The sequence below is a fragment of the Tetrao urogallus genome (genome assembly GCF_951394365.1).
Source record: "Tetrao urogallus genome assembly, chromosome: 4".
In the NCBI taxonomy this organism is placed as follows: Eukaryota; Metazoa; Chordata; class Aves; order Galliformes; family Phasianidae; genus Tetrao; species Tetrao urogallus.
Genome location: NC_136817.1, coordinates 65,792,321 through 65,819,480, shown reverse-complemented (window position 1 = coordinate 65,819,480; position 27,160 = coordinate 65,792,321). Strand labels below are relative to the sequence as shown.

At 50.2% G+C, this 27,160-nt stretch overlaps 3 protein-coding genes and 1 pseudogene across 4 annotated transcripts; all 4 read left to right on the top strand.

The window, feature by feature from the left end:
* The first annotated feature begins 140 nt into the window (after positions 1-140).
* LOC306945450 (T-cell surface glycoprotein CD8 alpha chain-like) lies at positions 141-3,609 on the top strand (annotated as a pseudogene). Its single transcript has 5 exons — positions 141-186; positions 583-951; positions 1,532-1,624; positions 1,777-2,020; positions 3,590-3,609. The product of its transcript is annotated as a T-cell surface glycoprotein CD8 alpha chain-like (transcript).
* A 2,094-nt stretch (positions 3,610-5,703) lies between these two features.
* LOC306945449 (T-cell surface glycoprotein CD8 alpha chain-like) lies at positions 5,704-13,718 on the top strand (the record flags this gene model as incomplete). The annotated part of the gene is made up of 6 exons (XM_079534172.1): positions 5,704-5,749; positions 6,327-6,655; positions 11,845-11,884; positions 12,437-12,529; positions 13,189-13,305; positions 13,696-13,718. The coding sequence occupies 6 exons, from the start codon at positions 5,704-5,706 to the stop codon at positions 13,716-13,718; spliced, it is 648 nt and encodes a 215-aa protein (XP_079390298.1).
* Positions 13,719-15,999: 2,281 nt separating this feature from the next.
* LOC306945448 (uncharacterized protein) lies at positions 16,000-20,863 on the top strand (the record flags this gene model as incomplete). Its single annotated transcript, XM_079534171.1, is given in 6 exon segments — positions 16,000-16,045; positions 16,442-16,810; positions 17,421-17,513; positions 20,521-20,640; positions 20,643-20,674; positions 20,678-20,863. Coding segments are annotated over 6 exon segments (846 nt in total).
* Positions 20,864-23,413: 2,550 nt separating this feature from the next.
* Positions 23,414-25,586, top strand: LOC306945447 (uncharacterized protein; the record flags this gene model as incomplete). Its single annotated transcript, XM_079534170.1, has 5 exons — positions 23,414-23,459; positions 23,890-24,255; positions 24,807-24,899; positions 25,057-25,173; positions 25,564-25,586. The coding sequence occupies 5 exons, from the start codon at positions 23,414-23,416 to the stop codon at positions 25,584-25,586; spliced, it is 645 nt and encodes a 214-aa protein (XP_079390296.1).
* Between the last annotated feature and the right edge of the window lie 1,574 nt (positions 25,587-27,160).

The following is a 27,160-nucleotide window of genomic DNA, read 5'->3' as shown; positions in this document are numbered from 1 at the left end:
GAAATCATTCTTTTCTGAATGCCAGCTCTTCACAGCAGAGGGTCCTGATGACATCACATCCTCTCCTATAAGTTACATAAGCTGCCTCCAAAGTGCAGTGAGAAACATCACCCGCGCTCCGCTGCACCGCCCCGAGGACCATGGCCGGGTCTCCTGCACTGCTCCTCCTGCTCAGCCTGGGGCTCTGTGAGTATGGAAGCGGGAAGAACGGAATTTAGGGCTGCTCAGTGACTGCGCAGGGAAGTGGGAGTGGTGGGACTGCAGTGCGTTACGCAGCAAGGGGGATGGATGCTGGAGGGGATGGGAAAGGGGAGAGAGGGGGCATGTAGCAGCTGTTAGTGGGGAAGCACCTGGCAAAGAAGCTGGGAAATGGCAGCAGCCCCAAGCAGGCAGCTGAAGGGCTGCTCTGAAGGGCAGCATCCATCTCGAGAGCTGGATGCCGAAGCTCTCCCTCAGCATTCACCTCACAGCCCGGCTGCCTGCCTGCCATGCACCGCACCGGTGGGGAAGAGCCCTGCCCAAAGGCCCCGGGAGCTCCTTCTGAGCAGCACCTGAGGGGACATGGCCGACTTCTGCCCACAGGCTGCACTGGTGCCCAGGGACAGAGGAACAAGATGGAGGCCAGGTTCCTCAACAGGAATTTGAAGCACCCCCAGGAGGGACAGCGGCTGGAGCTGGAGTGCCTGCGTTACCAGAGAAACACACCCCTCTTCTGGATCCGCCTGGAGAAAGATGGGAGACTTCACTTCATTGTCACCTGCTTCCCATAGTACTCTACCATCTATTATTGGGGTGACAACAAATCTACGCAGTTTGAGGCATCCCTGAGGGACGACACGTTCAGACTGGTGGTGAAGTCCTTCAGGGCACAGGATGAGGGCACCTATTTCTGCATCAACTACATCAACCAGGTGCTGCACTTCAGCTCTGGACAACCCGCCTTCTTCCCAGGTCAGCAGCAGCTTCACCCACCTCGCTTACACCCACCTCCCCTGCCCCTGCCTTCTCCATCCGCCCATCGCCCACACTCCCCATGTCCCTGCTTCTTTGCCAAGCCGTCTCATCACACACGCACTGCTCCTCCTCAGAGAGGCTCCCTGCCCATCAGCTCCGATCACGGTTCCGGCCCTGCCCAGACACACAGGTGGTCGCACAGCCCAGCAGGTCCTTCCCATCCCAGCAGTACCTCACAATGATGAGAGTTACAGAGTCCACAGCCACCACATCCTTCCTCACCTCACCTGGACCTCTACATCCTGACAGAATCCATATCCTTAGACCACCTCAAAAAGAAACTAAAAAAATCCCTGTGACTCTCAGGACATATTGTATAACAGAGATGACACATTCGGAGGGGGCTGATAAGAAATTATGAGTCCAAATTCTGTTTCCAGTGCTGGGCAGCATGTGAAACCATCACTGGTCAAAGGAGACCCTCTAGAAGTTCTTCCTCTTCTGGCCATGTCCTGGCACAGATTGGAGGCAGCTCTTCTGTTGTGCCTCACTGTATTCACTGATTTCTTCTTTCCAGTCACAACTACAGCAGCACCCACCACACACACGGCCACCACCCAGAGCAGCCAGGTCACCAAGAAGGACAACTCGCAACAGGGCCCACATGCAGGTAACCCAGCTGTGGGGAGGCAGGGGCTCTGCCAGCAGTGCTGCTTTGATCAGAAGAGGTCAAATTAAAGTCTATGGTGACTTCAGGCTATTCAAGACACAGGGAGATGTCTGCCGCTGAGTCTTTCCTCTATCCTCTCTTACTTCATGCAGGAACAAGCAACGAAACCACGCTGAATTCCATCTGTAATATTTTCCTCTGGGTACGAGTGGCTGGCACCAGCCTCCTGCTCCTCACTGCCATCACCATCGCCATCACACACTGCCAAAGTAAGTCGCACCTGACAGCCTGCAGAGGTTCCTGCAGCCTCACACCACAAAGCACAGCCCCAGGGGAATGGGCTCCCTGCCTACTGCCCTCATGCAGCCATTGTGTATCCAGGACACAGGGAATGCAGTAGGAACGCTGTTAATTTTCTATTCCATATTTTCCTCCTCAGTAGATTCAGAAATATTTATCACATTCTGCACTTACAGACAACAAATTATATACAGGTAGTATTGGACTTCTTAACAGAAATTATAAACAGACAAGAAATCACAAACTGTGTTGACTCCTGATATCACCATCTTGGGTTTGAAATGGCTTGAATCCAAAACATTACTCAGCCATTCATTTTGGCCTTTTCACACTGGTCAGGATTACCAGTGAAGATCCATTAGCTGCATTAATTTCTGTAGCAAGCAGCACTAATGCTGAAGGAGAGATTGTTACACAACAACTGCATTTGCTGATAAATTTCTGGCTCAACTTTGTAATTCATTGGAAGAAATGATGAGTAGAGACAGAGAAGTAAAATGGGCAGGTTGATTCTGAAGGGCTTTAAGTCAGCTTACAGCCAACACAGTGCCTTTCACAGACTCTGCCTAAAAGTAGTACTCGGTATTTCAATTTACCGTTTTCAAACTTCAACTGCAAGTGCAAGACTGTGATTTAAGAGAAAATTCAGAAATCTTCATTGATGCTTCGGATTCCTCCTTGCTAAATTGGTCAGATGTTCCCATGCTAAGAGCAGGAAGGGTCAGCAGTGCTGCAATCAGCACAGCCACGCGTCACACGCGCTCACCACAAGCCGATCGCTTGCAGGACCAAGCTCAGCGTAAGCAAGCAGTGCTGCGTCGCTGCTCAGCAGAAGGCACACAGGCGTCCTCCTCCAGCACCGCACTGATCCCACCAGCAGCACACACAGCTGCCCGGATGCAGCGCCGCCGTTTGGCTGCTCCTCCTGTGCTGCCCACCAGCACTGCACACCTCCCGCGGCCTGACATGTGCTCCTGCCCCACACTGCTGTGACACAGCCAGACCGCGGGCACAGCGCTGACCCGAAGAAGCCGGGCAGCTCCGTGCCGCCGTGCAAAAGGCACCGCTGTGCTGGACAGCTGAGCCTTCCATGGATCACCAATAAAACACTCACATCAATACTCAGATCTGATGTCCCAGAGTCCTTCTATTTTCCAATATCTTCCCCAGTGTAATTTTTATCTCGTTCTGCAAGCTGTTTGTTTTTATTGACAATTTCCATGAGGGCAGGGAGACTCAACATGCTACAACCTACCCCTCTAATGGTCCAAAGGAAGAAAAGCAACCTTTGGAAAGATACTATAAACCATGCTGAGACAACTTTGTGTCAGATCAGGGTCCATGGGCGTAGGAATTCTCTCCTAGTTTTCCTATCTGAAATCTCCTTGTTAAGGGTGAACACAGGTAGATGACATCTGTTACCCTTCCTTTGTCTACCAATGCCATCACTCCATCATAAAAGGCCACCAGATTTGTTGGGCTAAATCTGCCCTCGGTGAAAACATGCTGGCTGTCTCAGATCACCTCCTCATTTTGCATATGCCTTCCAGGGAGGATCTGCTCCATGATCTCCCCAGGCACGGTGAAAATGCTCACTGCTCTGTGGTTCCCCAGGTATCTTTTCTCCCATTCTTAAAAGTGGGAGTGATGTTTCCTTCTCTCCAGTCTCTGGCAACTACACCTGACAGCCATGGCTTTTTAACTATGATGGAGAGAATCTTGGCAACCACCTCACACAGCTCCTTCATGACATGAGGTGCATGTCCCTACGAATCGTACACTGATTCTCACTGAGTCTCATCAGGTAGTCTCAGACTTGCTCTTCTCTTACAGGGGGAGGTATTTTACTCCCCCAGTCTCCAGCTAGAGGTACAGAGAGGTGAGAGACAGAAGAAGCTTGGCCGCCAGTGAAGACAAAGGCCAAGAACTCGCTGAGTACCTCAGCCTTCTCCACGCCAGTTTTTTCCTTCTCTTTAATCACAGGAGGTACTCACTCTAGAGAGAAGTCTACCTCTTATGATCAATGTACCTGTAGAATACCTTCTTCTTTTTCACATCCCTTGCCAAACGCAGTTACATCTGCACCTTGGCTTTTTTATCCCATCTCTGCATGTCCAGGCAGCATTTCTTTATTCCTCCCAGTCCACACATCTCTGCTTCCACCACCTGCACAAATTCCTCTTGTTCCTCAGTTTGCTCTCATGCTCTCAGAAGGGCATCCTTAAAGGGCTGCCATTTCTGCTACACTCCCTTGTCTGTAAGGACAGCTTCTCAGGGGATCGCAGGCAGCAAATCCTTGAACAACCTGGATCCTTGAGATCCTCAAGATCACAAACTCCACCTGACCATGGTCTCTGCAGCCCAGAGTGCCTCCAATCTTAACCTCTTTAATGAGATCCTCTGAGCCGGTGAGGTACAGGTCCAGAAACATTACTCCTCTGGACAGTTTGCCTCATACCTGGACCAGAAAGTTATCCTCAACACGGCAGGAGTCCCCAGGATTGCTTGCAGCTCACTGTGTTGTTTTCTCAGTAGACATCTGAGTGTTGGAAATCCCCCATCAAGATGAGAATTTGAGACACGGATTCCTGTGATGTTATTTAATGGATGAATGAATCAAATTTTCTCATTGTATTGCAAGAAAAAAGCTGATCAAATTTTTGCTGACATCACAAGTCTTAACACATCAAAAAAAGCCTAGGATAACAGATTCTAGACGGCTTCACAGCAGCTTTCCTTACTCACCAAAGTGCTTTCAGGCCCAATGAAATGAGCCCAGGGATAACCAGACAATTTTGGCCCAATTTCTCACCAAAGAGCACTTCCATCAGACAGCAGTGCCTGGATTCTGGCTTCCAGGAACAGGGGGCACATTTGCAAAAGAGGAACACAGCAACACATCTCAAATAACAGTAGAGCCAGGAAATAACAACAGAAGACACAAATAACACCAGCCCAGGGAAATTATCAGTACTGTGTGGGCAAACCTGCAGCACTTACCAATGTGTGAGTGGTCACCTAAGGTAACATCAAAGGCAATGAATATTGACACGTATATTAGTCAGGGTGGAGGTCCTGGTGGTTGTAAAATAAAGCCACAAAAAGTCTGCTTTGAAAAAAAAAGTAAAAATTTGCATGCCACTGGGACATGTGGCTTTTTGGATGGGCTTCACATCACAGACCTGCCTTGCACAAAGCAGCATTTGCAGAACAATTGCAAAGAAGAACAGGGCTGGAGAAGTCAGCTACATGTCAGCAATACGTGGACTCAGAAATCAAGACTGCATATGAATACATGCTGTAAAACATTCCCACTTCTTGTTTGCTCTGTAAGAAAACAGCATGCCTTGACATCCACACCGGACCACAGATGCATGAGCAAGTGAAGGTGGCAGAGCCTTGGTCAAGAAATGTAGCCTGGGGCCGGACTCCACATCATGGAACTTGTCCCATTTTGTGTAGGTGTGGATGTTTGTGAGTGCTCCAAATGGCTGAGAGAAAGTAGTCTAGAATGGATGACTAAATTTCAAGAACTGTTGCCAGTCTGAACATCAGCTGAACTCACGGCTACAAAATCCATTAAAAACAGTGTTATAACAGAACACAGCCCGAGTTCTGGATCTCTACTGGAGTTCTTCAGAAATCTTTCTTTACTGAACCTTGGACCTTCACAGCAGAGGGTCCTGATGACATCACATCCTCTCCTATAAGTTACATAAGCTGCCTCCAAAGTGCAGTGAGAAACATCACCCGCGCTCCGCTGCACCGCCCCGAGGACCATGGCCGGGTCTCCTGCACTGCTCCTCCTGCTCAGCCTGGGGCTCTGTGAGTATGGAAGCGGCTTACGGGGCACCTGTGCTGGGAGGAAGGAGGACAATGGGTGAAGGCATTCCCCTTGCAGCACAGCCAAGAAACTGGGCAAAACGGACCATGGGAAAAGAAAGGGCAAAGCCATAGGACTGAATTCAGGGCTGCTCAGTGACTGCGCAGGGAAGCGGGAGAGGTGGGACTGCCGTGCAATAAGCAGCAGGAACAGAGCCTGTTCAGACAGGTGTTAATAGAGGGGATGGGGAAGGGGAGAGAGGGGGCATGTAGCAGATGTCAGTGGGGAATCACCTGGCAAAGAAGCTGGGAAATGGCAGCAGCCCCGAGCAGGCAGCTGAAGGGCTGCTCTGAAGGGCAGCATCCATCTTGAGAGCCTGGTGCTCACAATGCTGAGTCCACAGGGATTCCAGCACAGCACCCAAGCGTGCTGGATGCTGAGGCCCTCTCTTCGCATCCACCTCACAGCCTGGCTGCCTGCCTGCCACGCACCGCACCAGCGGGAAAGAGCCCTGCCCAAAGGCCCCGGGAGCTCTTCCTGAGCAGCACCTGAGGGGACATGGCCGACTTCTGCCCACAGGCTGCACCGGTGCCCAGGGACAGAGGAACAAGATGGAGGCCAGGTTCCTCAACAGGAATTTGAAGCACCCCCAGCAGGGACAGCGGCTGGAGCTGGAGTGCTGGCCTTACAACAGGGAGAGCGGTGTCTCCTGGGTCCGACAGGACAAGGATGGGAAACTTCACGTCATCGTCTACATTTCCGTGCTTTCCCGGACCACCTACCCAGAGAGCAAGACAACATCTCTGCGCTATGAGGCATCATTGACAGGCTACACCTACAGGCTGGTGGTGAAGAGCTTCACAGCACAGGATGAAGGGACCTATTTCTGCACCAGCAACATCAACCAGGTGCTGCACTTCAGCTCTGGACAACCCGCCTTCTTCCCAGGTCAGCAGCAGCTTCACCCACCTCGCTTACACCCACCTCCCCTGCCCCTGCCTTCTCCATCCGCCCATCGCCCACGCTCCCCGTGTCCCTGCTTCTTTGCCAAGCCGTCTCATCACACACGCACTGCTCCTCCCCATAGAGGCTCCCTGCCCTCCAGCTCCGCTCGCGGTACTGGCCCTGCCCAGACACACAGGTGGTCCACAGCCCCAGAGGCACCTCTGAGGAAAGTCCACAGCCGCCACATCCTTCCTCACTTCACCTGCACCTCTAACTCCCAGCTGCTTCCATATTCTTACAGCACCTCAAATAGAAACTCAGAAATCCCCACGTCTCTCAGAACATGTTTTACAACAGAGATAATAAAGAATTCACACATACTGAGTGGGCTGATAAGAAATTATGAGCCCAAATCCTTCTGTTTCCAGGGCTGGACAGCATGTGAAACCATCACTGGTTAAATCAGACCCTATAAAAGTATTTCCTATTCCAGCTGTGTCCTGGTACATACAAGAGGAAGCTCTTCTGTTCTGCCTCACTGTATTCATTTATTTCTTTTTTCCAGTCACAACAACAGCAGCCCCGACATGGGGAGGCAGGGGCTCTGCCTGCAGTGCTGAATTGCTTGGAACAGCATGAATTCAAGGCTGTGCCAACTGCAGGCATTTTGGGATGTCAGAAGAAGAGAAAATTCTAATCTTTCTCAGAGAGCTGCCAATGAGGGGATGAAACCACCTAAAGAGCTCAGAATTTCTGAAGGTGCTGGAAAGAATTTCTGAGCCCACAGCCCTCAGGTTTCCTGGCTGGGCAGCTCAGCAATGCAAGCAGACCTCACATCACAGTGTCAGGGCACAGTGTCACAGCCCAAAATGAGCTGTATGAAGTACCCCCCTATGCTGGCCACAGGTTCTATGGCCTGGTAGGAGTGGGAGAAGGCTGTTTTCTTGTATCTCACTGTATTCATCCGTATTTCCTTCCACTCACAACAGCAGCAGAACACATCACACCCACAGCCACCAACCAGAGCAGCCAGGTCACCAAGAAGGACAACTCGCAACAGGGCTCAGATACAGGTAACCCAGCTTTGTGGAGGCAGGGGCTCTGTCAGCAGTGCTGCTTTGATCAGAAGAGGTCAAATTGAAGTCTGTGCTGACTTCAGGCCATTCAAGACACAGAGAGATGTCTGCAGCTGAGTCTTTGCTCTATCCTCTCTTTCTTCATGCAGGAACAAGCAATGAAACCACGCTGAATTCCATCTGTAATATTTTCCTCTGGGTTCGAGTGGCTGGCACCAGCCTCCTGCTCCTCACTGCCTTCACCATCACCATCACACACTGCCAAAGTAAGTCGCACCCTGGCACCCTGCAGAGGTTCCTGCAGCCTCACACCACAGAGCACAGCCCGCTCCCCCAGGGGAATGGGCTCCCTGCCTACTGCCCTCATGCAGCCATTGCACATCCAGGACATAGGGAATCCTGAAGGACATCCTTTTAAAATCCTTTTCCAAATTATCCTTACCTCCAGGATTAGAATATTTACCACATTCTTCAATGTCAGACAAGAAATTATAAACACAGACATCTTCCTCTACCAAACTGCATTGCCTATACTATTCTGAACCTGGTGTAAGTACCAGAACACAAACTGGATTTTCTGCTGAAATTCCTGGCTCAACATTGCGATCAGCTGAATGCACCCTGAGGTAGTGATAGAGATGCCACAACAGGGAAGGGTATGGTTCAGGGGGATGGATATGGAGCTGCTCTAAGGCAGCACTGAGCCACCAGAGCAGCACAGGGCCTTGCAGAGACTCTCCCAAAAGGCTGAACTAGGTATGGTTGAGTCACAACATTTTCCATTTCCACCTTACAATAGAAAAAAAAGATTGTGGTTTGAGACTAAATTCAGAAATCTTCATTGATGCTTCGGATTCCTCCTTGCTAATGAGATCAGATGTTCCCATGCTAAGAGCAGGAAGGGTCAGCAGTGCTGCAATCAGCACAGCCACGCGTCACACGCGCTCACCACAAGCCGATCGCTTGCAGGACCAAGCTCAGCGTAAGCAAGCAGTGCTGCGTCGCTGCTCAGCAGAAGGCACACAGGCGTCCTCCTCCAGCACCGCACTGATCCCACCAGCAGCACACACAGCTGCCCTGATGCAGCGCCGCCGTTTGGCTGCTCCTGCTCAGGATCACACCCTCAATCACACCCAAAACTCAGCTCTCATACCCCAACCTCCCTCTCACTTCCAAGGTCTTCCCAAATAAACACTTCTAACTCTTAATGCTCTCAAAGTGATCTTTGGTTTCATTCACAATTTCCAGAGGTGCAGAACGACTGAACATTCTACAATCAACAGCACTATTGCTTCAAAAAAAGAAAAATATCCAGTCCGAACTACATTGAAATATATATGGTTGTCTGAGCAGGGATCCATGGTGGGAAATCTCTCCCAGCCTTTTCAACTGAAAGCCCCACAGCAAGCAGAGGCTAGTGGCCTCCTGCGGAAACCAGCTCCATCTGTGAGCCACGAGGACCAAGAGGAAGGGCAGCTCTGTGTTTAGGAGGGGAACTTCTGGGTACCTGTTAGGTAGCTGGGAATGACCCACAGTAGAATCACACTGTCACAGGGAGAAAAGAGGGAACAAAGACATCCACACTGAGGCAGGCAATAGCCCTTCCTGGCTTATCCTGCAGTCCAGCTGTAGAGCTTCTCCTCACACGACTCTGAACATGAGATGCCGTGGGTAGGCAACCGTGCTCCACGGCAGGGAGAGAATCCAGTCCCAGAAACGTGCAAACATCCTCATTTGCCAACAGCTCCCCTCCCAGATCAACCATTCTGAACCTCAGAAATCAGGAATTTTCCTACTTTGGTCACAATCCCAGTGAAAGGCAGAAGCAGATTGCTTCAGCACCTCACAAAATACGGGACAACAACAGCCATCCACAAGGCGTGGCCATCGGTTCAGCTCCTCATCCCATTGCAAAGGCAGCATGGATTCTGCTTTGGTTGAGGAGAAGAAATTGACAACAGGAAGAGCCTACACAAGCAGTATAACACACGTGTCTTGCTGGGAAATGGATGGAGGCCTAGGAGTCCACAGTTCTGACGTGCTTGATGGGATTTCAAGGATCTAGTTGTGTTCTGTAATAGATTAACCCTCTTTCTCTTCTTTTTGCAACACATCTGATCAACTTCAAGCCAACATCACATGTCTTACAGCCTCATAATACCCTTTTCCTTCTGTTTCACAGACCTCAGCAGGCCTCACTCCGGCTTTCTGCTCTCACCACAGTGCTTGGAGGCTCAATGAGATGAGCCCACTTCCCAAACACTTTCCGCTCATTTGCTCACACAACAGTGGTTCCAGCAGTCAGAACTGCCTGGCTTGTTAACATCCAGAGGGTTTTCTTGCAAAGCTAATAGAACAGTGCCTCACACGTTGTCAAAACATAGCAGGAAAGCCAGGAAGTCCCCAGGGAAGAAGCAAATAACACCAGCCTCAAGGAACTGTTGTGACTGTATGTGCAAAGCTGCAGGAAGACAAAATGCTTAGCAGTGTGTGAGGTCACTGACAGACAGCGGGCAGCCTCGGAGTGTTAAAACAGGTACATGGGACGGTTGTTCTTTACTCTAGAAAGGGCGGAAGCGCCTGTGGTTGAAGAAGAAAACCCAAAGGATATTATCAAAGACAGAAACTCAGCATACTACTGGGACAGATGGCTGTCTTGACCAATGCCATACCACAGAGCTCCTGCCTTGCACACAGCAGCTTCTGCAGAGAAACCAGAAAGAGATGCAGAGACCAGCTGAGCTGCAGAACTCAGCTACATGTCAGCAGTGCACAGATTCTGAGATAACATGCAGATGGATAGGTGCTGTAACCCATTCCCAGGTATTCTTTAGCCTGTAACTTGAATAAAATAAAATACAATCTCCCTAAGAAAAACAACAAGATGTCCATACCCATGGCCCCAGTCTTGTCCTTGTTTTCTGCAGACCTGGATGTGAAGTGAGTGGGAAATATCAGCCTGTGGAGGTTCACCCAATTTCGATAAGGATCACTGCCAATCTAATCTCAACTGAAGACACTGCAGCAAAATCCCTGAGGCACCATTAAAAACAACGCTGTCACGATAAATGAGCCCAAGTTCTGGATCACAATGAAGTGCTGCGGAAATCTTTTCTCACTGTGTTTCACATGAGAGGCTGAACAATGGCTCTTCACAGCAGAGGGTCCTGATGACATCACATCCTCTCCTATAAGTTACATAAGCTGCCTCCAAAGTGCAGTGAGAAACATCACCCGCGCTCCGCTGCACCGCCCCGAGGACCATGGCCGGGTCTCCTGCACTGCTCCTCCTGCTCAGCCTGGGGCTCTGTGAGTATGGAAGCGGGAAGGACAGAATTCAGGGCTGCTCAGTGACTGCGCAGGAAAGCGGGAGCAGTGGGACAAGCAGTGGGACAAGCAGGAACAGAGCCTGTTCAGACAGGTGTTCCTGGAGGGGAAGGGGATGGAGAGAGAGGGGGCATGTAGCAGTTGTTAGAGGGGAATCACCTGGCAAAGAAGCTGGGAAATGGCAGCAGCCCCGAGCAGGCAGCTGAAGGGCCTCTGTGAAAGACAACATCCATCTCGAAAGCACGGTGCTCTCAACGCTGGGTTCCCAGGGACTCCAGCACAGCACCCACGCGTTTGCATTCACCTCACAGCCTGGCTGCCTGCCTGCCATGCATCGCACTGGCAGGGAAGAGCCCTGCCCAAAGGCCCCAGGAGCTCTTCCTGAGCAGCACCTGAGGGGACATGGCCGACTTCTGCCCACAGGCTGCACCGGTGCCCAGGGACAGAGGAACAGGATGGAGGCCAGGTTCCTTGACAGGAAAATGAAGCACCCCCAGGAGGGACAGCAGCTGGAGCTGGAGTGCCTGCGTTACGAGAGAAACAGACCCCTCTTCTGGATCCGCCTGGACAAGAGTGGGAACCTTCACTTCATCTCCAGTACCCATTCCTATTCTACCACCTTGCAGGAGGGTGAGAAAACAGCACCAAACTTTGAGGTGTTATGGAGAGGAAGCTCCTATCGGCTGGTGGTGAAGAACTTCACAACGCAGGATGAGGGCACCTATTTCTGCGTCGACTACATCAACCAGGTGCTGCACTTCAGCTCTGGACAACCCGCCTTCTTCCCAGGTCAGCAGCAGCTTCACCCACCTCGCTTACACCCACCTCCCCTGCCCCTGCCTTCTCCATCCGCCCATCGCCCACACTCCCCATGTCCCTGCTTCTTTGCCAAGCCGTCTCATCACACACGCACTGCTCCTCCTCAGAGAGGTTCCCTGCCCACCAGCCCAGCTCATGGTCACACTGCCCCGCAGCTCCTCCCCATCCCCTCTGAACCTCACAATGATGAGAGTTACAGAGTCCACAGCCACCACATCCTTCCTCACCTCACCTGGACCTCTACATCCTGACAGAATCCATATGCTTAGAGCACCTCAAAAAGAAACTAAAAAAATCCCTGTGACTCTCAGGACATATTGTATAACAGAGATGACACATGCGGAGGGGGCTGATAAGAAATTATGAGTCCAAATTCTGTTTTCAGTGCTGGGCAGCATGTGAAACCATCACTGGTCAAAGGAGACCCTCTAGAAGTTCTTCCTCTTCTGGCCATGTCCTGGCACAGATTGGAGGCAGCTCTTCTGTTGTGCCTCACTGTATTCACGTGTTTCTTCTTTCCAGTCACAACTACAGCAGCACCCACCACACGCACAGCCACCACCCAGAGCAGCCAGGTCATCAAGAAGGACAACTCGCAACAGGGCCCACATGCAGGTAACCCAGCTGTGGGGAGGCAGAAGCTCTGCCAGCAGTGCTGAATTGCTTGGAACAGCATGAATTCAACGCTGTGTTGACTGCAAGCGTTTTGAAATCTCAGTAGAAGAGAATCACAGTGAATCACAGAATCACAGTGCCAGTGAGCTGCCAATGACGGGATGAAACCACCTAAAGAGCTCAGAATTTCTGAGGGTGCTGGAAAGAGATTCGGAGCCCACAGCCCCCAGATTCCATGGCTGGGCAGCTCAGCAATGCAAGCAGACCTCACATCACAGTGTCAGGGAATCACAGCTCAAAATGGGCGCTACTGAATCACCCGATATGCTGGCCACAGGATCATCCATGGCCTGGCAACAATGGGAGAAGGCTCTTTTGTTGTATCTCACTGCATTCATCCATTTTTCCATCCACTCACAACAGCAGCAGAACACATCACACGCACACCCAGCACCCAGAGCAGCCAGGTCACCATGAAAGACAACTCACAACAGGGCCCAGATGCAGGGAAACCAGCTCTGAGGAGGCAGGGGCTCTGCCAGCAGTGCTGCTTTGACCAGAAGAGGTCAAATTGATGTCTATGGTGACTTTAGGCCATTCAAGACACAGGGAGATGTCTGCAGCTGAGTCTTTGCTCTATCCTCTCCTTCTTCCTGCAGGAACAAGCAACGAAAACATACTGCATTCCATCTGTAATATTTTCCTCTGGGTTCGAGTGGCTGGCACCGGCCTCCTGCTCCTCACTGCCATCACCATCACCATCACACACTGCCAAAGTAAGTCGCACCTGACAGCCTGCAGAGGTTCCTGCAGCCTCACACCACAGAGCACAGCCCGCTCCCCCAGGGGAATGGGCTCCCTGCCTACTGCCCTCATGCAGCCATTTCATAGCCAGGAGACAGGGAATGCAGTAGGAACGCTGTTAATTTCCTATTCCATATTTTCCTCCTCACTAGCTTTAGATTCAGAAATATTTATCACATTCTGCACTTACAGACAACAAATTATATACAGGTAGTATTGGACTTCTTAACAGAAATTATAAACAGACAAGAAATCACAAACTGCGTTGACTCGGCCATCCTGATATCATCATACTGGGGTTGAAATTGCCTGAATCCAAAACGTTATTCAACCGCTTATTTTGGCCTTTTCACACTGGTCAGGATTACCAGTGAAGATCCATTAGCTGCATTAATTTCCCCAGCATGCAGCACTAATGCTGAAGGAGAGACTGTTACACAACAACTGCATTTGCTGATAAATTTCTGGCTCAACTTTGTAATTCATTGGAAGAAATGATGAGTAGAGACAGAGAAGCAAAATGGGGAGGAGTATCATAAAGGCAGGTCGATCCTGGAGAGCTCAAAGTCAGCTTAGAGCCAACACAGTGCCTTTCACAGAATCTCCCTTAAGGCAGAATTCTGTATTCTTCTTCATTGTTGTCAAACCTCAATTTCAAAAGCAGGATTGTGATTTAAGAGAAAATTCAGAAATCTTCATTGATGCTTCGGATTCCTCCTTGCTAAATTGGTCAGATGTTCCCATGCTAAGAGCAGGAAGGGTCAGCAGTGCTGCAATCAGCACAGCCACGCGTCACACGCGCTCACCACAAGCCGATCGCTTGCAGGACCAAGCTCAGCGTAAGCAAGCAGTGCTGCGTCGCTGCTCAGCAGAAGGCACACAGGCGTCCTCCTCCAGCACCGCACTGATCCCACCAGCAGCACACACAGCTGCCCGGATGCAGCGCCGCCGTTTGGCTGATCCTGCTCAGGATCACACCCTCAATCACACCCAAAACTCAGCTCTCATAGCCCACCTCCCACTTCTGAAGTACTCCCGATTAAAACCAACTAATTCTTAACGCTCTCAGTGTGTTCTTTGGATTCACTCGCAGTTTTCTCATAGGGGCAGATGGACTGAGCATTCTACAATCAACACCAATAATGTTTTAAATAAAATAAATTGACTCCCAGCTATATTCAAATACATATGGTTGTCTGAGCAGGGATCCCTGGTGAGAAATCTCTCCCAGCATTTCCAACTGAATTCCCCTCTGCAAAGAACGAGATCATTCATCTCAAACTCACGACCTCCTGAGCCCAGTCCAAAGCATGTCACAATCTCCCATCCCTCCAGGATTTTGTATATCTTCTCCACAGCTATACATCATTGATTAATTGTTTAATGAAAATAAATAATTTAAAATCAATTTCACCACAGCCATTACTAATATTAAATGATGATGCCTCTGTTTTTAAGGGTAGGAAGAATCTCCAAACTTGAGAGCTTATCTCCCTTTCCCAGCTCTCTCAGTTGCACTATCAGTGCTGCTGATGGTCGCTGCTCGGCAGGTAGCACTCAGCACAACTCTGTGTAAGTGGATCAGCCACTTTGGTTGACCTCAGTTACCCCACCCTAGAAGGCTCCACAGCAGCTTTCCTTACTCACCCAAATGCCTACAGGCCCAATGAAATGAGCCCAGCCATAACCAGACAATTTTGGCCCAATTTCTCACCAAACAGCACTTCCATCAGACAGCGGAGCCAGATGGCATCCAGGAAAAAGAAGGATATTTGCAGAAGAGAAATACAACAACACATCACAAACAACAGTAGAGCCAGGAAATAACACCAGAAGACACAAATAACACCAGCCCAGGGAAACTGTCACTACTGTATGTGCAAAGCTGCAGGAAGCCCAGCACTTACCAGTGTGTGAGTGGTCACCTGCAGGCAGCAGCAAGGGCCCTCAGCATTGAGGCATATAAGGTGCGGGGTTTTTTTTGTTTTTTTTTGTTTTTTTTTTTGGCAGGGTGGAAGTCCCTATGGCTGTAGAACAAAAACACAAGAATTTCAATTTAAGAAAATAAGTCTGCATGAGTCTGGGACATGGGGCTGTGATGGCTATCACGTCACAGCCCTCCTGCCCTGCACACAGTGAGTTCTGCACAGAAAGTATAAAGAAGAATTGTGGAGAATACAAAAAATCATGCTGCATTCAGCAACATGTCAGCAATGCATGGACCCTGAGATGAGAAATGCACATGGCTAAATTGGTAAATAGAACATAATGAAACACGCTAAAATAAAATCCACTGCATGAAATACAACTTGCAATCCCTGTCAACAGGAAGGGACTTGTTCTTGTTATCTGCTAATATGGACATGATGATTGTGCCCCAAATGTTTCAAACAGCAGTTGGTGGTGATTGATTTGATTTCAAGAGTGAACATTGTCAGTCAAATCTCAACTGAAGACATTGCAGCAAAATTCCTGAGGCACCTTAAAAAATCTCAGCCCAAGTTCTGGATCACAATGAAGTGCTGCAGAAATCATATTTTCTGAATGCCAGCTCTTCACAGCAGAGGGTCCTGATGACATCACATCCTCTCCTATAAGTTACATAAGCTGCCTCCAAAGTGCAGTGAGAAACATCACCCGCGCTCCGCTGCACCGCCCCGAGGACCATGGCCGGGTCTCCTGCACTGCTCCTCCTGCTCAGCCTGGGGCTCTGTGAGTATGGAAGAGGGAAGGATACAATTCAGGGCTGCTCAGTGACTGTGCAGGGAAGTGGGAGAGGTGGGACTGCAGTGTGTTACGCAGCAAGGGGAATGGATGCTGGAGGGGATGGGAAAGGGGAGAGAGGGGGCATGTAGCAGCTGTTAGTGGGGAATCAGCTGCTAAAGAAGCTGGGAAATGGCAGCAGCTCCAAGCAGGCAGCTGAAGGGCTGCTCTGAAGGGCAGCATCCATCTCGAGAGCTGGATGCCGAAGCTCTCCCTCAGCATTCACCTCACAGCCCGGCTGCCTGCCTGCCATGCACCGCACCGGTGGGGAAGAGCCCTGCCCAAAGGCCCCGGGAGCTCCCTCTGAGCAGCACCTGAGGGGACATGGCCGACTTCTGCCCACAGGCTGCACTGGTGCCCAGGGACAGAGGAACACGATGGAGGCCAGGTTCCTCAACAGGAATTTGAAGCACCCCCAGGAGGGACAGCGGCTGGAGCTGGAGTGCCTGCGTTACCAGAGAAACACACCCCTCTCCTGGATCCGACTGGAGAAAGATGGGAGACTTCACTTCACTGTCTCCCGCTACCCATGGTACTCTACCACCTATTATTGGGGTGACAAAAAATCTACGCAGTTTGAGGCATCACTGAGGGACAACACCTTCAGACTGGTGGTGAAGTCCTTCAGGGCACAGGATGAGGGCACCTATTTCTGCGTCGACTACATCAACCAGGTGCTGCACTTCAGCTCTGGACAACCCGCCTTCTTCCCAGGTCAGCAGCAGCTTCACCCACCTCGCTTACACCCACCTCCCCTGCCCCTGCCTTCTCCATCCGCCCATCGCCCACACTCCCCATGTCCCTGCTTCTTTGCCAAGCCGTCTCATCACACACGCACTGCTCCTCCCCATAGAGGCTCCCTGCCCTCCAGCTCCGCTCACAGTACCAGCCATGCCCAGACACACAGGTGGTCGCACAGCCCAGCAGCTCCTCCCCATCCCATCTGTGCCTCTGAGCTATGAGAGTTACAAGGTTCGCAGCTCCCACATCCTTCCTCACCTCACAATAATCCAGATTGTCCTAACAAATCCCGAATGCTGGAAACATCCCATAAAGTAACTCAGAGGTTAGGTGTGGGCTGGACTATGCAAAGAAAAGGTTCCCGCGTCTCTCAAAGCTCTATTCTGAATAAGAAGGATGTGTGCATGTGCTGCTCAGGAAGTAGGAACCCTCACCTTCTATTTCCATGGTTGGGCAGTGTTTCACTGCATCACTTTTCAAAATGGGACCTATGAAGTTCCACCCGTTGTCCTGCCTTGTCCTGGCAGTGGTGGCAGAAGGCGGTTTTATTCTATTTTGCTGTATTCTGTCTTTCTTCTTCCAGTCACAACAACAGCAGCACCCACCACACCCACTGCCACCACCCAAAGCAGCCAGGTCACTACGGAGGACATCTCCCAGCACAGCCCAGATACAGGTAACCCAGCAATGGGGAGGCAGTGGCTCTGCCAGCAGTGCTGTGGGAAATCTCTCCCAGCTTTTCCAACTGAATTCCCCTCTGCAAAGAACGAGATCATTCATCTCAAACTCACGACTTCCTGAGCCCAGTCCAAAACATGTCACAATCTCCCATTCCTCCAGGATTTTGTATATCTTCTCCACAGCTATACATCATTGATTAATTGTTTAATGAAAATAAATAATTTAAAATCAATTTCACCACAGCCATTACTAATATTAAATGATGATGCCTCTGTTTTTAAGGGTAGGAAGAATCTCCAAACCTGAGAGCTCATCTCCCTTTCCCAGCTCTCTCAGTTGCACTATCAGTGCTGCTGATGGTCACTGCTCGGCAGGTGAGCACTCAGCAAAACTTTGGATTAGTGGATCAACCACCTTGGCTGACCTCAGTTACCCCACCCTAGAAGGCTCCACAGCAGCTTTCCTTACTCACCAAAATGCTTACAGGCCCAATGAAATGAGCCCAGGGATAACCAGACAATTTTGGCCCAATTTCTCACCAAACAGCACTTCCATCAGACAGCAGTGCCTGGATTCTGGCATCAGGAACAGGGGGCACATTTGCAAAATAGAAACACAACAACACATCAGAAATAACCAGAGAGCCAGGAAATAACACCAGAAGACACAAATAACACCAGCCCAGGGAAACTGTCACTGCTGTATGTGCAAAGCTGCAGGAAGCCCAGCACTTACCAACGCGTGAGTGGTCACCTGCAGGCAGCAGCAAGGGCCCTCAGTGCTGAGGACCTTTCTGGGCTTTTTTGGCAGGGTGGAAGTCCCTGTGGTTGTAGAAAAAAAACACAGAAATTTAAATTAAAGAAAATAAGTCTGCATGAGTCTGGGACATGGGGCTGTAGTGATGGCTACCACATCACAGACCTCCTGCCCTGCACACAGCGGGTTCTGCACAGAAAGTATGAAGAAGAAATGTGGAGAACAGCTGAGCTGAAGCACTCAGCTACATGTCAGCAATGCATGGACCCTGAAATGAGAAGCGCACATGGATCATTTGATAAATGCAATAGAATAAGATATATTAAAATAAAATCCACTGCATAAAATACAACTGCAGTCCACAACAATGGCACAGGACTTCTCCTTGTGAACTGCAAAAGTGGACATGATGAGAGTGCCCCAAAAGGCTCAGACAGCAATTTATGGCTGCTGATTTGATTTCAAGCATGAACATTGTCAGTCAGAGTCTCAAATGAAGTAATCATAGCAAACACCATTTGGCATCACCAAAAACAACTCTATTCTGATAAACAACCTCGAGTTCTAGGTCAACAACTGAAGTGCTGCAGAAATCATTCTTTTCTGAATGCCAGCTCTTCACAGCAGAGGGTCCTGATGACATCACATCCTCTCCTATAAGTTACATAAGCTGCCTCCAAAGTGCAGTGAGAAACATCACCCGCGCTCCGCTGCTCCTCCTGCTCAGCCTGGGGCTCTGTGAGTATGGAAGAGGGAAGGACAGAATTCAGGGCTGCTCAGACTGCACAGGGAAGTGGGAGCAGTGAGACTGCAGTGCGATAAGCAGCAGGAACAGAGCCTGTTCAGACAGGTGTTCCTGGAGGGGATGGGGAAGGGGAAAGAGAGGGATTAAGTAGTTGTTAGTAAACAAAAAACTCTGGAGAAGTTGGGAAATTGGCAGCAGCCGTGAGAAGGCAGCTGAAGGGCTGCTCTGAAGGGCAGCATCCATCTCGAGAGCCGGCAGCCTGCCTGCCACGCATTGCGCTGGCTGGGAAGAGCCCTGTCCAAAGGCCCCGGGAGCTCTTCCTGAGCAGCACCTGAGCGGACATGGCCGACTTCTGCCCACAGGCTGCACCGGTGCCCAGGGGCAGCGGGATGCAGTAGTGGTCAGGTTCCCCAACAGGAGGAACATACAGCCCCAGGAGGGACAGCGGCTGGAGTTGGACTGCTGGAGAAACACAACGTCCTATAGAGTAACCTGGATCCGCCTGGATAAGGATGGGAACCTTCACTTCATTGTCTCTAATTTCTTTTCAAACACCACCGCATTTTATGGGGGTGAGAGAACATCCCTGAGCTTTGAGGCATCATGGAGAGAGAAAACCTCTAGGCTGGTGGTGAAGTCCTTCAGGGAAGAAGACGAGGGAATCTATTTCTGCATCAACTACATCAACCCAGGGCTCCACATCAGCTCTGGACAACCCACCTTCTTCCCAGGTCGGCAGCAGCTTCACCCACCTCGCTTACACCCACCTCCCCTGCCCCTGCCTTCTCCATCCGCCCATCGCCCACACTCCCCATGTCCCTGCTTCTTTGCCAAGCCGTCTCATCACACACGCACTGCTCCTCCCCATAGAGGCTCTCTGCCCACCAGCTCTGCTCTGACGGATGACTTTTACAAAGTCCACAGCCACCTCCTTCCTCTCCTCACATAATCCTGAATGTCCTGACAGCCTCCCTACGTTTACAGCACCTCAAACAGTCACTCACTGGTGAGGTGGAGGTTGGAGTGTGGAAAGAAAAGTTTCCCAGGTCTCTCAAAACATTGTTCCTGATAAGAAAGATCTCTGAGTGTGCTGCCGAGGAATTAGGAACCCTAGGCCTTCTCTTTCCATCCTTGGGCATTGTTACAGTGCAACACTTTTCAAAATGGGTCCTACAAATCCCCTGTGTTGCCTGTGTACTGGAGGGATGGCAGAAGGCAGATTTATTGCATATTGCTGAATTCATCCATTTCTCCTTACTGTCACAACAACAGCAGCACCCACTGCCAACACCCAGAGCAGCCAGGTCAACACGAATGACAACTTGCAACAGGGCCCGCATGCAGGTAACCCAGCAGAGGGGATGCAGGGGCTCTGCCAGCAGTGCTGCTTTGGGTATAAGAGGCCAAATTAAAGTCTGTGCTGGCTACAAGCATTTCAGGATGCAGGCAGATGTCAGCAGCTAGGCCTTTCCTCTTTCCTCTCTCTCCTTTCTTCCTGAAGGAGCAAGCAATGAGAACATGCCGAGTTTCTACTGCAAAGTAGTCTTGTGGGTGAACCTGGCTTGTGCCTGCTTCCTGCTCCTCACTGCCATCAGCATCACCATCACGCACTGTAGAGGGAGTTGCCAGTGAAAGTAAGTGCCAGTGAAGATCCATGAGCTGCATTAATATCTGCAGCATGCAGCACTAATGCTGAAGGAGAGATTGTTACACAACAACTGCATTCACTGCTAAATTTTTGGCTCAACGTTGTAATTCACCAAAAGCAGTTTACAATAATGGCAGAGAAGCATAAAGGGGAAGAGTATTATAAAGGCAGGTCAATCCTGAAGGTATCTAAGTGAGCTTATAAGCACCACAATGCCTTTAAAAAGCTCTGCTTTTATTTACAACTGGGTATTTCTCTTCATTGTTGTCAAACCTCAATTTCAAAGGCAAGATTGTGATTGAAGAGAAAATTCAGACATCTTCATTGACACTTTGGATTCCTCCTTGCTAAACAGATCAGATGTTCTCATGTCAACAGCAGGAAGGGTCAGCAGTGCTGCAATCAGCACAGCCACGCGTCACACGCGCTCACCACAAGCCGATCGCTTGCAGGACCAAGCTCAGCGTAAGCAAGCAGTGCTGCGTCGCTGCTCAGCAGAAGGCACACAGGCGTCCTCCTCCAGCACCGCACTGATCCCACCAGCAGCACACACAGCTGCCCTGATGCAGCGCCGCCGTTTGGCTGCTCCTGCTCAGGATCACACCCTCAGTCACACCCAAAACTCAGCTCTCATACCCCAACCTCCCTCTCACTTCCAAGGTCTTCCCAAATAAACACTTCTAACTCTTAATGCTCTCAAAGTGATCTTTGGTTTCATTCACAATTTCCAGAGGTGCAGAACGACTGAACATTCTACAATCAACAGCACTATTGCTTCAAAAAAAGAAAAATATCCAGTCCGAACTACACTGAAATATATATGGTTGTCTGAGCAGGGATCCATGGTGGGAAATCTCTCCCAGCCTTTTCAACTGAAAGCCCCACAGCAAGCAGAGGCTAGTGGACTCCTGCGGAAACCAGCTCCATCTGTGAGCCACGAGGACCAAGAGGAAGGGCAGCTCTGTGTTTAGGAGGGGAACTTCTGGGTACCTGTTAGGTAGCTGGGAATGACCCACAGTAGAATCACACTGTCACAGGGAGAAAAGAGGGAACAAAGACATCCACACTGAGGCAGGCAATAGCCCTTCCTGGCTTATCCTGCAATCCAGCTGTAGAGCTTCTCCTCACATGACTCTGAACATGAGATGCCGTGGGTAAGCAACCGTGCTCCATTTCAGGGAGAGAATCCAGTCCCAGAAACGTGCAAACATCCTCATTTGCCAACAGCTCCCCTCCCAGATCAACCATTCTGAACCTCAGAAATCAGGAATTTCCTACTTTGGTCACAATCCCAGTGAAAGGCAGAAGCAGATTGCTTCAGCACCTCACAAAATACGGGACAACAACAGCCATCCACAAGGCATGGCCATCGGTTCAGCTCCTCATCCCATTGCAAAGGCAGCATGGATTCTGCTTTGGTTGAGGAGAAGAAATTGACAACAGGAAGAGCCTACACAAGCAGTATAACACACGTGTCTTGCTGGGAAATGGATGGAGGCCTAGGAGTCCACAGTTCTGACGTGCTTGATGGGATTTCAAGGATCTAGTTGTGTTCTGTAATAGATTAACCCTCTTACTCTTCTTTTTGCAACACATCTGATCAACTTCAAGCCAACATCACATGTCTTACAGCCTCATAATACCCTTTTCCTTCTGTTTCACAGACCTCAGCAGGCCTCACTCCGGCTTTCTGCTCTCACCACAGTGCTTGGAGGCTCAATGAGATGAGCCCACTTCCCAAACACTTTCCGCTCATTTGCTCACACAACAGTGGTTCCAGCAGTCAGAACTGCCTGGCTTGTTAACATCCAGAGGGTTTTCTTGCAAAGCTAATAGAACAGTGCCTCACACGTTGTCAAAACATAGCAGGAAAGCCAGGAAGTCCCCAGGGAAGAAGCAAATAACACCAGCCTCAAGGAACTGTTGTAACTGTATGTGCAAAGCTGCAGGAAGACAAAATGCTTAGCAGTGTGTGAGGTCACTGACAGACAGCGGGCAGCCTCGGAGTGTTAAAACAGGTACAGTGGGACGGTTGTTCTTTACTCTAGAAAGGGCGGAAGCGCCTGTGGTTGAAGAAGAAAACCCAAAGGATATTATCAAAGACATAAACTCAGCATACTACTGGGACAGATGGCTGTCTTGACCAATGCCATACCACAGAGCTCCTGCCTTGCACACAGCAGCTTCTGCAGAGAAACCAGAAAGAGATGCAGAGACCAGCTGAGCTGCAGAACTCGGCTACATGTCAGCAGTGCACAGATTCTGAGATAACATGCAGATGGATAGGTGCTGTAACCCATTCCCAGGTATTCTTTAACCTGTAACTTGAATAAAATAAAATACAATCTCCCTAAGAAAAACAACAAGATGTCCATACCCATGGCCCCAGTCTTGTCCTTGTTTCCTGCAGACCTGGATGTGAAGTGAGTGGGAAATATCAGCCTGTGGAGGTTCACCCAATTTCGATAAGGATCACTGCCAATCTAATCTCAACTGAAGACACTGCAGCAAAATCCCTGAGGCACCATTAGAAACAACGCTGTCACGATAAATGAGCCCAAGTTCTGGATCACAATGAAGTGCTGCGGAAATCTTTTCTCACTGTGTTTCACATGAGAGGCTGAACAATGGCTCTTCACAGCAGAGGGTCCTGATGACATCACATCCTCTCCTATAAGTTACATAAGCTGCCTCCAAAGTGCAGTGAGAAACATCACCCGCGCTCCGCTGCACCGCCCCGAGGACCATGGCCGGGTCTCCTGCACTGCTCCTCCTGCTCAGCCTGGGGCTCTGTGAGTATGGAAGCGGGAAGGATGCAATTCAGGGCTGCTCAGTGACTGCGCAGGAAAGCGGGAGCAGTGGGACAAGCAGGAACAGAGCCTGTTCAGACAGGTGTTCCTGGAGGGGAAGGGGATGGAGAGAGAGGGGGCATGTAGCAGCTGTTAAGGGGGAATCACCTGGCAAACAAGCTGGGAAATGGCAGCAGCCCCAAGCAGGCAGCTGAAGGGCCTCTGTGAAAGACAGCATCCATCTCAAAAGCCCGGCGCTCTCAACACTGAGTCCCCAGGGACTCCAGCACAGCACCCAAGCGTTTGCATCCACCTCGCAGCCCGGCTGCCTGCCTGCCACGCACCACACCAGCAGGGAAGAGCCCTGCCCAAAGGCCCCAGGAGCTCTTCCTGAGCAGCACCTGAGGGGACCATGGCCGACTTCTGCCCACAGGCTGCACCGGTGCCCAGGGACAGAGGAACACAATGGAGGCCACGTTCCTCGAGAGGAAAATGAAGCACCCCCAGGAGGGACAGCAGCTGGAGCTGGAGTGCCTGCGTAATGAGAGAAACAGACCCCTCTTCTGGATCCGCCTGGACAAGAGTGGGAACCTTCACTTCATCTCCAGTACCCATTCCCATTCTACCACCGTGCAGGAGAGTGAGAAAACAGCACCAAACTTTGAGGCGTTATGGAGAGGAAGCTCCTATCGGCTGGTGGTGAAGAACTTCACAACGCAGGATGAGGGCACCTATTTCTGCGTCAACTACATCAACCAGGTGCTGCACTTCAGCTCTGGACAACCCGTCTTCTTCCCAGGTCAGCAGCAGCTTCACCCATCTCGCTTACACCCACCTCCCCTGCCCCTGCCTTCTCCATCCGCCCATCGCCCACACTCCCCATGTCCCTGCTTCTTTGCCAAGCCGTCTCATCACACACGCACTGCTCCTCCCCATAGAGGCTCCCTGCCCACCAGCCCGGCTCATGGTCACACTGCCCCGCAGCTCCTCCCCATCCCCTCTGAACCTCAGAGGGATGAGAGTTACAGAGTCCACAGCCACCACATCCTTCCTCACCTCACCTGGACCTCTACATCCTGACAGAATCCATATCCTTAGACCACCTCAAAAAGAAACTAAAAAAATCCCTGTGACTCTCAGGACAAATTTTATAACAGAGATGACACATGCGGAGGGGCTGATAAGAAATTATGAGTCCAAATTCTGTTTCCAGTGCAGGGCAGCATGTGAAACCATCACTGGTCAAAGGAGACCCTCTAGAAGTTCTTCCTCTTCTGGCCATGTCCTGGCACAGATTGGAGGCAGCTCTTCTGTTGTGCCTCACTGTATTCACGTGTTTCTTCTTTCCAGTCACAACTACAGCAGCACCCACCACACACACGGCCACCACCCAGAGCAGCCAGGTCACCAAGAAGGACAACTCACAACAGGTCTCAGATGCAGGTAACCCAGCTGTGGGGAGGCAGGGGCTCTGCCAGCAGTGCTGCTTTGATCAGAAGAGGTCAAATTAAAGTCTATGCTGGCTGCAGCCTTTTCAGGATGCAGGGAGATGTCTGCTGTTGGGCCTTCCCTCTTTGTTATCTCTCCTTTCTTTCTGCAGGAATAAGTAATGATAACATACCAAGATTCTACTGTAAAATGGTCATGTGGATTAACCTGGCTGTCACCTCCCTCCTGCTCCTCACTGCCATCACCATCACCATCACACACTGCCAAAGTAAGTCGCACCTGACAGCCTGCAGAGGTTCCTGCAGCCTCACACCACAGAGCACAGCCCGCTCCCCCAGGGGAATGGGCTCCCTGCCTACTGCCCTCATGCAGCCATTTCATAGCCAGGAGACAGGGAATGCAGTAGGAACGCTGTTAATTTCCTATTCCATATTTTCCTCCTCACTAGCTTTAGATTCAGAAATATTTATCACATTCTGCACTTACAGACAACAAATTATATACAGGTAGTATTGGACTTCTTAACAGAAATTATAAACAGACAAGAAATCACAAACTGCGTTGACTCGGCCATCCTGATATCATCATACTGGGGTTGAAATTGCCAGAATCCAAAACGTTATTCAACCGCTTATTTTGGCCTTTTCACACTGGTCAGGATTACCAGTGAAGATCCATTAGCTGCATTAATTTCCCCAGCATGCAGCACTAATGCTGAAGGAGAGACTGTTACACAACAACTGCATTTGCTGATAAATTTCTGGCTCAACTTTGTAATTCATTGGAAGAAATGATGAGTAGAGACAGAGAAGCAAAATGGGGAGGAGTATCATAAAGGCAGGTCGATCCTGGAGAGCTCAAAGTCAGCTTAGAGCCAACACAGTGCCTTTCACAGAATCTCCCTTAAGGCAGAATTCTGTATTCTGCTTTCTTGTAGTCAAACCTCTATTTCGAAGGCAAGATTTTGATTGAAGAGTAAGTTCAGAAATCTTCATTGACACTTCGGATTCCTCCTTGCTAAATTGGTCAGATGTTCTCATGCCAAGAGCAAGAAGGGTCAGCAGTGCTGCAATCAGCACAGCCACGCGTCACACGCGCTCACCACAAGCCGATCGCTTGCAGGACCAAGCTCAGCGTAAGCAAGCAGTGCTGCGTCGCTGCTCAGCAGAAGGCACACAGGCGTCCTCCTCCAGCACCGCACTGATCCCACCAGCAGCACACACAGCTGCCCGGATGCAGCGCCGCCGTTTGGCTGATCCTGCTCAGGATCGCACCCTCAATCACACCCAAAACTCAGCTCTCATAGCCCACCTCTCACTTCTGAAGTATTCCCGATTAAAAGCAACTAATTCTTAACGCTCTCAGTGATTTCTTTGGATTCATTCATAGTTCTCACAGGGGCACAGGGACTGAGCATTCTACAATCAATACCAATAATGTTTTAAATAAAATAAATTGACTCCCAGCTATATTCAAATACATATGGTTGTCTGAGCAGGGATCCCTGGTGGGAAATCTCTCCCAGCTTTTCCAACTGAATTCCCCTCTGCAAAGAACGAGATCATTCATCTCAAACTCACGACCTCTTGTGCCCATTCCAAAACATGTCACAATCTCCCGTCCCTCCAGAATAATTTATACACTCTCCACAGCTATACATCATTGATTAATTATCAATCATAAATAAATCAAATAAAAATCAATTTCACCACAGCCTTTACTAATAGTAAATCATGATGCCTCTGTTATTAAGGGTAGGAAGAATCTCCAAACCTGAGAGCTCATCTCTCCTTTCCAGCTCTCTCAGTTGCACTATCAGTGCTGCTGATGGTCACTGCTCGGCAGGTAGCACTCAGCACAACTTCATGTAGGTGGATCTGAAACATCACAGTTGACCCTTGGCTGACCTCAGTTACCCCACCCTAGAAGGCTCCACAGCAGCTTTCCTTACTCACCCAAATGCTTTCAGGCCCAATGAAATGAGCCCAGCCATAACCAGACAATTTTGGCCCAATTTCTCACCAAACAGCACTTCCATCAGACAGCGGGGCCAGGATTCTGGCATCAGGAACAGGGGGAACATTTGCAAAACAGAAACACAACAACACGTCAGAAATAACCAGAGAGCCAGGAAATAACAACAGAAGACACAAATAACAGCAGCCCAGGGAAACTGTCACTGTTGTATGTGCAAAGCTGCAGGAAGCCCAGCACTTACCAATGCGTGAGTGGTCACCTGCAGGCAGCAGCAAGGG